The 11,674-nt window shown below is 50.4% G+C and overlaps 1 protein-coding gene across 1 annotated transcript in view; it reads right to left on the reverse strand.

The window, feature by feature from the left end:
* ABLIM2 (actin binding LIM protein family, member 2) overlaps window positions 1–11,674 on the reverse strand; it is a 135,007-nt gene that overhangs the window by 90,038 nt on the left and 33,295 nt on the right. Inside the window, exon 7 of the mRNA XM_006875320.1 lies at window positions 861–948. Coding sequence (XP_006875382.1) covers window positions 861–948 — 88 coding nt within the window. The remainder of the gene's footprint in view (window positions 1–860; window positions 949–11,674) is intronic.

The following is an 11,674-nucleotide window of genomic DNA, read 5'->3' on the forward strand; positions in this document are numbered from 1 at the left end:
TGGGGGTGCGGGGGTGGATGTGAGACTTTCCCACCGAACACCATGGATTACGTAGGAGGATGATTAAGTTGCTCTCCCAAACACCCCTTCAATAGCTCGTTGAAGGTTTTCTCTTGGTTTAGAAGACAGTCGTAGCTCATGTGGTGGTCTTCACTGTCCCTCTTCAGCCCCCCAACAATTCTCTTTAAGAGAAGAGGGCTTGTCTCCGGCAGCAGCAGGCCAGAGGTACAGGGCAGGGAACATCTGATCCCTAACCCTGACCCGACCTGAGCGGAGCCACCTTCCAGAGACCAGTCTGAGGGACAATGGGGTCTGAGGACAGCATTTACCTTCTTGTAGGGTTCCCTTCTGCCTCACAAAAACTCACACACACCCCAGGGAAACGCCGCCCGGCCCCACACCACCCCCACAGTAGCAGGGGAGCAGACTGCTGTGATTTTGGAAGTTGTTGGCCAGGCCTTTCTTCATAGTGTCTGTGAGTCGGAAGTTCTGCTGAAACCTGTTCAATATCACAGCAACACACAAGCCTTCACGGACCAACAGGTGGTACAAGGTGCCCTGGCCTGGAATGGAACCCTGGTCTCTAAACGGAAGATGAAGGTGCCACCCCTGAACTCCCACAGACTCATCTAAGATTGCTTCTGAGACCAAATGCCAGAGTTCTGCGGGTTCCTCGGGTTCAGTTCTGCCCTTAAGGCACCTTGGGAGTCACCTGGATGGACAAACATCTCTGGAGCAGCCTGCACCCGGGAGGGGGCTCCGTGTGGGGAGCCCAGCCCAGACACCCTCCCCAGTTCCTGACTGCGTGGCTGATGCACGCGGTGATGCACGCGGGGGGCGGGAGGGCGACAAGCTCTTACCTTGGAGGTACATCTCCTCGCTCTCCACAAACATCTGGCCGCACCGGACACAGAGCGCACATGCAGGGTGGAAGTGCTTCTCTCCAGCCTGCGGGGAGGAACACATCTGCCTCAGAGACCCCAGCAGCCTTGGGATGCCATGCACAAGCACCCACGGGGGGATTCGAGGACCATGAGGGGGCCTGCAGACATGGGGCTCGGACCAGATCACGGACAGCTGCACAGAGCCTGGTGCATGGGGCCTCACGGCCAGTCGGAGGCTGTACCTGAAATCAGGGCTCGCATCCCCTATCCCTGCCCACAGCACTGTCCAAGCCCCAGCAGGCCTCAAGTCAGAGGACCCGGGGGTTCCCCACTAGTCAGCTAATGTACCCATGGAGGGGTGAAAGGAGAAAGGGAGAGAGGAGGGAAAAGGTGAGGAGGAAAGAGCAGCAGGGGAGGGAAAGATGGGAGAGAAAGAAGAGGGGCAGGGAGAAAGACGGTGGTCTCTCTGTCTGCATTCTCCCAGGCACAGATCCAACACTTCTGCAAAGCACTTACTTGGGGGGTGGGGGGCAGTTTCAGGAAGCCCTGCAGGGGTGTGAGGAGGCAGGGAGACCAGGAAGAGCACATGGCCACCAAGCAGTAACCACGGTGGATGCTCGGGGAGGGGGCTAAGGGAGGGGTCTTGACCTGAGGGTGGGGCTGCACCAGCTGCTAAAGCAAAAGGTGTTGGCCCACCTCGGAGACACTGAGGGTTCGGTTCCAGACCACCAAAATCAAACGGAGATCACCAGAAAGCGGGTCACACACATTCTGGGGTTTTCAATGTGTTATTGTTGTTGTTAAGTGCCGTCAAGTCGGTTCCGACCCATAGCGACCTTGAACAGGGTTTCCGAGGCTGTAAATCTTTACAGGAGCAGAAAGCCTCATCTTTCTCCCATGGAGCAGCTGGTAGTTTCGAACTGCTGACCTTGAGGTTCGCAGCCTGATTCGTAACCACTACGCTACCAGAGCTCCAGTGTGTAGAAAGTGGCAAATCCTACCTTCACCTATGACCTGTGCAATAGAATGAACTTGACTAGAGGAAGATAACAAAAAATAAAAAAAACAATATTTGATAAAGGAAATAAGGGCAAATTGCTATAATTTGATTCACTTGAGCTCTGGTAGCAAAGTGGATACAAGGCGGGCTGCTAATCTCACGGTCAGCAGTTTGAAACTACCAGTTGTTCCATGGGAGAAAGATAAGGCTTTCTGCTCCTATAAAGATTTACAGCCTTGGAAACCCTATGTAGGGTCACTATGAGTCAGAACCGACTCCACGGCAGACCACCACCACCACCACTGTACTCATGGATGTGGTAACTCTAAATACCAACAGAGAGGGAAGGAGTCTTCACATCAAGTATCAATGCTATCCCTTGTGTACACAGGGTAGATAGGGACGGGCAACTTAGACATTGGCTACCTAAAATGAGGGGGCAATAAAGGCACGAAGTGACTGGCTTACAAGGTTTCAAAGGGGAGTTTAGTTTAAGAGTATGGGGGGAAGGAAGAGTCCCCACTGAATAGTTTTCATATTGTCTAGATGGGTCTGGTTAAAAGAGATGGGGATAACATTCTTACGATTCAATAGTGATTGAATTGTTATCATGACTAATTGCGACTCTCACAATTGTAAAGGTAGAAGTTTTTTTGTTTTTTTTTTTTAACAAAAACAAGGGAGTAGTTTATTTTACAGTCCAGAAACAGAGGACCCTAGGATCATCAAGGGAGAAAAGCACAAGCGGAACACGAGACCTTATCCAGAGATGGAGGCAGAGATGGGGACATGGAGAGAGGGAGCAGCTGAGGACTCTAGATTCATGGGAAGAGAGGGACTGAGAGCTGGTGGCCAGGAGGCAGACTTGCAGAATGTGCCCTTTGGTGCTTTAAATTATTATACATACCTGAGTGTTTAAAAAAAGGAGCTAAAGTGAATATAGAGAAATACTATTAACTGATAGTCCATGGAGGGGATTATAATCATTGTAATGAAATAAGGTGTATGATTTGTTGAATATAAAGTTGATGATCTGCCCTGTAAACTTTCACTTAATTCACAATAAAAGCTTAAAAAAAAAAAACCCAAAACATCACAAAAGTGTGGAATCTTATGACAATGACCAACATGGGACAGAGGGGCTAGCTCATGCCCCAGCTCCACATCCGCCTCAGGGTCAGTTCCTCTGTAAGTCTTTCCACTCATCCCAAACTCCTCCTCCTCCAGGCAGCCCTCCCTGGTGCTCTCCCAGCCTGGCTTCTGGCAGCACCACTGGTACACCCTGCCCATTAGCCACGGCACAGCATCCTCCCTAAAAGGACTGAGTGTAAGACTGCTATTCCCCCACACTCAGGCCAACATGACTGAGTCAGAGAGGACGATCCATGGAGGAGTGACCAGACAGGGGGCCTGGGGGCTGGGCATGCCTGTCCCTGGGTCAGGAGGCTGGACAAGGAGAGCATCGTGGTAGATGCTTGTGTCTTTGTGTGCTGTGTGCGTGTCACATGTTAAAAAAAATTTCCCCCACAAAATGGATCAGTGAATACAAGCTCAAGTCATCAAGCTATTGGGTTATAATAAACCTTCCAATGTGTCATCAGATCCTTAGCTCATACGCCAAGTGCACAAGTGACAGAGAAAATAAACCATATGTCATCAAAACTGTAAACATTCCGCACATGCAAGGCTGTCAACCAGAAAGTGAACAGGCACCTAAAGACACCTAACGAACAGGAGAAACGCCCTGCAGATTGTACACTGATAAGGGCTTAGTATCCAAAAGAGAGAAAGAGCTGGAACAATCAACAGCAAAAGCAAACAGCCCAAGTTTAAATGGGCAAAGGACTTGAATAATCATTTCCCCAAAGAAGACAGGCGAGTGCAAATGGCCAAGAAAAACATCTAAAGTTCTCAGCATCATTGTTTTTGTTGTTAAATGCCATTGAGTCGGTTCCGACTCAGAACCATCCAGCATCCAGTATAGGGTTTCCAAGGAGTGGCTGGTGAGTTGAACCGCCAACCTCGTGGCTCAAATGACCTTACAAGACCCAGTGCTTTATCCCACAGCACCACACCAGGACTCCTCAACATCACTGGTCAGTCCAACTCCCCTACCATCAAGTCCACTCTGGCTCTCAGAACTGCCCATCAGGGTTTCTGAGACTACAAACCTTTACCGGAGCACACAGCCTCAACTTTTCCCTTGGAGCGACTGACGGGTTTGAACAGCTGACCTTTCAGTTAGCAGCCCAGCACTTAACCCACAGTGCCACCAGGGCTCCTTGCCTCCACCCCAGACCCACTGACTTGAACTCTGGAGATCTGGAGGTGGGGCTCCAAAGAAAAGAGATAAATAAAGCAGGTACCCATGAAGCCTCCACTTAGAACTTGGACTCAAGTCAGGGTTGGGGGGTTGTAAGCAAGTGTCTACCTGAGAGCACCCCCAGTCTGTCAGTGTGTGGTATTGCAGGTGCACACATGCATGTGCCAACCACATTTCAAGTACTACCGGGGTGGCCCACGGTGGACGGGTTTCAGCAGAGTCAGACTAAGAGAGATGAGGAAGAAAGGCCTGGCTGTCTACTTCTGAAATCAGCCAGTGAGAACCAGTGGATCAGCACAGAATGTTGTGTGGCGGACGCTGGGAGATAAGCCCCAAGGTGGGAAGACCCCTTCATCACACACGGCCGCAGCCATGCACACAGATGGACAGCGAGGATGGTGCGGGAGTGGGCAAAGTCTGGTTCTGTTGGCTCCAGCAGCCACCTCAGACATGCAGACAGGGACCAGCGAGACAGGCTAAAGAACAGTCACCAGCCTCCTGGAACCCCCCCCCCCAATTCCATCCTCAGTAGCTGTCAAAGGGGAGACAAATCCAGCAGCACCCATCCGTCCCAGGAACTGACCTCATCCATTCCTTGATGACTTGGCCACCCCCGCCTGCTCAGGAAGAAGCCCCTTTGCCCTCAAAGGACCCCAGGAATGCTGAGTGGGCAGGGCAGGACCCAGATCCCTGACTGGCTGCTAGCCCACTTCAGCCAGCTCCATTCGGACTTCCAACTGCCTGTCCAGGTGACCAGAATGGAAGGACGGGACACCAGGGTCTGGAGAGGTTGAATCACTGGAGGAGGTCCCTAGTGGGTGGTTAGCAGTGCAAATCTACCTAGCGGTGCAGCAGCAGAAAGATCTGGGGATCTGCTCGGAAGCACAAGGGGTCACCATGAGTTGGAACCAACTACACTGCAGGAAGTCTATTTCTGTTTGTTTATTTTATATGGAACGACCCTGCGGACCAGTTGCCACCCTCCAATACCCCCAGGGCTGCTTCACCCTGAAAATGAGCCTCCCTGGGCCTTGCATAGCCCTGTGCCTCTGCGTCCATCCCTGACCTCTAGCCCCGCCACCCAGCCAGGGCTTGAAGCTGAGCTCTCCCCAGGGACTCTCCCACCCACTGGTCCCTCAGTCAACAATACTCCTTCGCCCAACCGAGTCACATCTAGGACCCGACTCTCTCCTTCCTCCAAGGTTCACCAGGAGCCAACCTCACCCGACTGCAGGTGATCCTGTGCTCAGCAGACCTGAGCCATCCCCAAGATTTCACAAAATAATCTAAGAAATACCACATTTAAGCAATTAAAAACTCAATCACATATTGTTTTATGATTAAAATTTTTAATAAATACTTAGGACTGAAGAATTAATGCCTTTGAATGATGGTATTTTCAAAGAATATTCAATGAATCATGGACTGCTAGAGAAACCTACCACACGGTTGTCAGGTTGTCAGTGTGTCATACTGGGGCGGCTTGTGTGTTGCTGGAAGCTATTATACCACTGCTACCTTACACACCAGTAGGGTTACCCGTGGTGGACAGGTTTCAGTAAGATTGCAGACCAAGGCAGACGAGGAAGAAGGAGAGTTGGACTCGTTCTGAATGGTTAGCTACTAAAAACCTTATGAATAAGGAGCAGAACGTTGTTAGATATCGTGCAAGAAGATGCGCCCCTCACGTTGGAAGTCACTCAAAATATGACTGGGCAGAGCTGCCTCTTCAAAGTCCAGTCAACAGCCTTGAGGTGGATGAAGCAAAGTTTTCAGAATCTTCACTAACTGATGGGGCACAACTCAAAATGACGAGAAACCGTTGCAAACATCCATTAATAATCAGACCATGAGAGATACAAAGTATGAATGTAGGAAAATTGGAAGCTGTCAAGGATAAAATGGAACACACAAGGACTGACACGGGGGCAGCAGCAGTGGGCTCAAACATACCAGCTGTGAGGCAGGGGCAGGACTGGACAGGGTCACTATGAGCTGGAATCTACTGGAAGGCACCTAACAACAACAAAAGCCTGAGGAATAATAAACAAACTGCGTTGTAAGAAGAAGAACCAGGGTGTTCCTAAGAATCAAGAAAGGTGAGACTTGGTCTCTCATACTCTGGACGTACTATCAGGAGGGACCGGTAGCGTAGTGGTTACGAATCGGGCTGCGAACCTTAAGGTCAGCGGTTCGAAACTACCAGCCGCTCCGCGGGAGAAAGATGAGGCTTTCTACTCCCGTAAAGATTTACACCCTCGGAAACCCTGTACAGGGTCGCTATGGGTCGGAACCGACTCGATGGCACTTAACAACAACAACAACATCAGGAGGGACCAGTCCCAGGAGAAGGGCAGCATGCTTGGTAAAATACAGGTGGTGGTGGTGGTGTGCCGTGGAGTCTGTTCTGACTCACAGCAACCCTGTACGGGGTTTCCGAGGCTGTAAATCTTTATAGGAGCAGAAAGCCTCATCTTTTTCCTTTGGAGCACCTGGTTGACTTGAACTGCTGATCTTGTGCTGGGAGCTGACCCCGTTGCCATTTGACACAGTTCCGGCAAAGGAGAAAACATCCGCACGGCAGATGGTTTTTGGGAAAGCACCCTTTCGCTCTCTTTTTTAGGATGGTTCTGATCCCACTTGTGGGGATATATTGTACTGTCACATTCACAGCTCCCACTGTGAGTTCTACAGAGCTTAGGAAAAACCAGTCTTGCCACAATTGTTTCAGCTTCACTGGATTAGATTCAAAGAGAATTTTAGACAAATTAAAGTAGCCGTGACCTATTTCCTCTCAAAGAAAACCTGAATACAAAGCAGCTGCATTTATGAGATCACAGAAGCAGATAAAAAACGAAAGTAAAGCCGACCGACCCCCTATGGGCCCCACCTAAGTCAATTACCAGCCAGAATCCACAAACCCCCCACTACCACATACAGGAACCTATGTAATTGGGCAGAGAATAGTGAACATAAATGAAAGGTGTTCAAATTTTAATAATCTACCTTTCCTGCAGCAATTAACCAGGTTGGGCCCTTTAGCATGCCTCATGGCCCCAAAAGAAAGAAACATAGAAACACTGTGGTTAAGCAATTTAATGAATACTTTAGAAAAACAAAATAATTGAATAGGTGTTAGTAATGCTGTTACTATAGAAAATAGTAGTTCTTTATGTAGGGTAGAAGATTGATAGTTAGCTAGTAGAAACAATAAGGTAGTGTAGGCAAAGATGATTGAGTCGATAGAAACTTATATTAGAAAGAGAACATAATCAGGGGTTTGGGAGGTGGAAATGGTTTGTGTAAGGTTAAACTTGATCTTTTAGTAGGAATAAGAAAAAACAATGTATCACTTGCGTAGAAAAGGAGATGATGTCAGAAGACAAATACTTAATGGTCAGAAAATGAACAGGATATGGAAAGGTCAGGTGGGACATTATAGAAATACTTTTGTTAAGATTTTATAATCACAAGATGAAAGAATGATATAATTAAAAATGTGTACTAATTCAAGGGAAAATATCAAAGTATCAAATCATTACGCATTGTGTAACTTTAAGTATAAATACAGACTGTTGCTGAGCTGGGGGCAGAGTGAGCTCCATCAGCCAACTAAGCGGAGACTCCTCAACTACTTTTAATTTCGCCAATTCCGGTCTCCTCTCCAGTCTCAGGACTCCTTGAGAGCTGGACTCCCTCATTGTAGTTAGCAACCCAACATGTAAATGTATTACAATACCAGGGCGCCTTTGACAAAGAGGAAGACCCCCAGAGAGATGGATTGGCACAGTGTCAGCAACAATGGGCTCAAGCTTAACAACAAGTGTGAGGATGGCACAGGACCACCCAGGTTTGTTCCGCTGCACACAGGGTCGCTAGGAGTTGGGACTGACCCGATGGGACCTCCTGAACAGCGCAGATTCTGTATGGTCTGGTAGGGAGAGGGCCCGTTGGGTGTAATTTACCATACGGAGTGTCACCAAGCCTTCCTTTCAGTGGTCACCACCAGTCTCCCTGGGTATCCACATACTAATGTCCAGAGACCAGCAGCCCAGTCAAGCTGGCACTACAAGGACCCCAGTGATACTCACGGGAGGATATGACAGAGACTTCAGGACAAGGCTTGATGCCCTAGCATGCTGCTGGAGAGCAAAGGCAGGCACGTAGTGACCAGGAGAAAGATGTAGATGGCTGTCTAGATGGGTACAATCTCAAAAGAGGGTTTTGGAAACAAGAGTCGATGTGATGGGTCCAAACCCAGCAGCCATCTCACGGGAGACAGATGAGGCTGTCTCCTTCCGTAAAAACGTACAGTCTCAGAAACCCAATACAGAGTTGTTATGAATTGGAATCAACTCGAGGAATTGGGTTTGGTTTGTGTTGGGTTACAACCAACAGACAGTTCTTCACAGTGTGTGTGTGTGTTTTTTTTAAAAAAACAAAACACAGAGACGTTGGCAACAGATGTTGCCTCTGATTTTAGGAAGCGCTCTTAGGCTCCGAACATTCAGGGTTCACATCCTCTAGTGATGAAAGTCGTAATACTTCCATTGTTGTTGTTGGTAGGGGTTGTCTAATAAGTTCTGACTCATAGAGACCCCGTATAGGGTTTCCGAGGAGTGGCTGGTAGGTTTGAACCGCCAACCCTGTGGTTCAAACTGAATTTGTGGTCCAGTGTTGATCCTACAACATCGTATCAGGACTCCACAATACATTTATTATGAAGATACAATGAGCAATGCCAAACAGAAGGGGATCCGTTTGTTGTGTAGCTGATTCTACCTCCTAAGACCCCCACACGTGTCAGGGCAGAACCGTGCTTGCTCCAGTTTGCCAGGTCTTTCTTCCAAGGCGCCTCTGCGTGACTAGAACCTTCAGTCTTAGTACGAACTGTTTTCACCACTCAGGGGCTCCAGAAAGCAGAAGGAGGAGACAACCCTGTGTGTCCCCTCGTCCTGTTGTTTGTTGTTTTATGTGCCGTGGAGTCGGTTCCGACTCATAGCGACCCTGTACAGGGTTTCCGAGGCTGGAAATCTTTACGGGAGCCGAAAGCCTCATCTTTCTCCCGCGGAGCAACTGGTAGTTTCGAACTGCTGACCCTGAGGATAGCAGCCCGATTCGTAACCACTACACTATCAGAGCCCCCGTCTTAGGATGTGGCTTATCTGAACTGAAGGAACATTTGACTGGTCCTGAGGGGTCCCCTGCTGCATCCCCCCCAAAGTCTGGGTGGGTTACACACCACTGGGTGTTCAGCGAGTCTGACAAGGGAGTGGCTGAGTGAGGGAGGAAGAGAAGGAGGTGAGAGGGAAGGAGGAATTACTTAGCAGTCCCAGGGCTTGTCATCACCATGACAACAGCCCCCCCTCCTCACCGGGAACTGCACCAGGAAGCAGCTCTGAAATGGCAGTGTCAGGGTTAACAGAGAGGCAGAGCTGAGCTGCAGCCCCTCCCACGCCTGCTCACGCCCACCTTAGCGGGAAAGTTCAGCCTGGGGGACTTCAGGACAACTCCTTACACCCTCCTCCGTGACCCTCGCTGTGGGTGGGCACCAACTGTCCACTGACTTCACCTGCCCACCCCTGTGCCCCAGAGGTGTCCACTGCCCACCTGTGCTCCAGACCCACCCCACACACTGACCGCTGCGGGAAGGGTCAGACATGCACTCCTCCCTCCCCTTTGCCCAGCAGACAGGCTGACGAGCTGACGAGCAGGGACGCTGCCGACGACGGGTGCCTGGTGGCACTGGGCCCAGCGTGCAGTAGCCAGGAGCTGGGATGCCTTGTGCATCTCAGGGTGCAGCAGGGGGGACAGTACTCCTGGGGCCCCCACAAGTCCACCTCCAGCTCAGCCTGGGTGTCCTACCTCAGCGCTGTCTGGTCCCGAGTGGGCACCTCACCCTCAGCTGGCCGTTGGGTCTTCTCGTGTGGCCCGGGCCGTGAGCCCTGCCCGGCGGGCCCGAGCGCCGGGCTCCAGCGCAGGTGGGCCCGCAGCGCGCTGCCTCCGCCGAGGAGCCGCAGAACCGTGCTGCTGCGAGGACTCCTGGGATCGCTGCCTCCGCCGGCGACACCGCCCGCGACACCGCCCGCGCCCTGGAGACGCTCGCTCCCGAAGCTGGTTCAGCATCAGAGGAGCCCTTCACCCTCAGTACAGATGGAGGAGACCAGAGCTGCTTCCTCCTGGGATGCAGCCGGGTCAGGACCCCAAGCCATGTGCGCACCCCCACCCCCAGGCTTACACTGCAGCCCCACCTGCCCTTGGGCCCACCATGTGGGAATCTGGCAGCAGGCTGGTGGGGTCTCTCTAGCCCTGAGGTTCCTGACATCCAGGATCCAGACCTCTCCTGGGGCCTGGAAGAGACAGAGCCACCAGGACTGGGGCAGGTGAGAGTCACACACCTGCAGCCACAGGGGTAGCCCAGGCCCAAGGTGGACTATGTTGGAGTTCACAGGCATCACCACACAGTGACTGCTGTCAGGAAGGACTGCCTGGTCCTGTTGGGACCCACAGGGTTTCACTGGCTGGTTTTCTGAAGCTGCTCTCCAGGACTTTCTTCCTACTCTGTCAGTCTGCAGAAAGCTGTTCAGCATCACAGCCACACGCATGAGGCCTGGCCAGGAACAGCGCCAGGGTCTCCACAGAACAGTCCCAGCTCACAGAGGCACAAACACACCGGGAAACTATGAAAACCAATGCCTGGGCACTGCGGGAGGCCAGGTGATAGGACAGCCCAGGCTTCTGTCCAGCTCTGTCCCCTGCTCTCTTGTGGGCGGGGTAGTTTAAGGTTAAACTCCTTGTGATTAGCATTCCATCCAGTGCTTATCCTACAGTGTTACCCACCGAGACTCCAATTCATAAGGACGTAAAATCTGCTAAAATGAAAATGTGAGTTGAAACAACAACAAAAAAGCAGATTATATAATGTTGTATATCCCAGACACAATACAAACTGAACAGTTTCAACCAACTGAGGCGGCACAGGAGGCACTCATTCATCTATGCCAAGATATTTGCAAGACAGCTAGCTACCTGGCCAACCGATTGGAAGAGATCTGTCCTTATGCCCATTCCCAAGAAGAAGACCCAATGGAATGCAGAAATCATCATATAATATCATTAATATCATAAATAAAATTCAGATACAGGAGTGGATGTAGAACGAGAGATACCACTGCTGATGTCAGCTGGATCGCGAATGAAAGCAGAGAATACCAGAAAGATGCTTACTTATGCTTTACTGAATATGCAAAGTCATTCTATTACGTGGATCATGACAAACTGGGGATAACATTGTGAAGAACAGGAATTTCAGAACACTTGAATTGTGCTCAGGAGGAACCTGTACATAGACCAAGAGGCAGTTGTTAGAACAGAACAAGAGACCACTGGATGGTTCTAAATTAGGAAAGGAGTGCGCCAGGGTTGTATTCTTTCACCATACTTATTCAATCTGTTTGTTGAGCAGAT

The sequence above is a fragment of the Chrysochloris asiatica genome, unplaced genomic scaffold (genome assembly GCF_000296735.1).
Source record: "Chrysochloris asiatica unplaced genomic scaffold, ChrAsi1.0 scaffold00319, whole genome shotgun sequence".
NCBI classification, from domain to species: Eukaryota; Metazoa; Chordata; class Mammalia; order Afrosoricida; family Chrysochloridae; genus Chrysochloris; species Chrysochloris asiatica.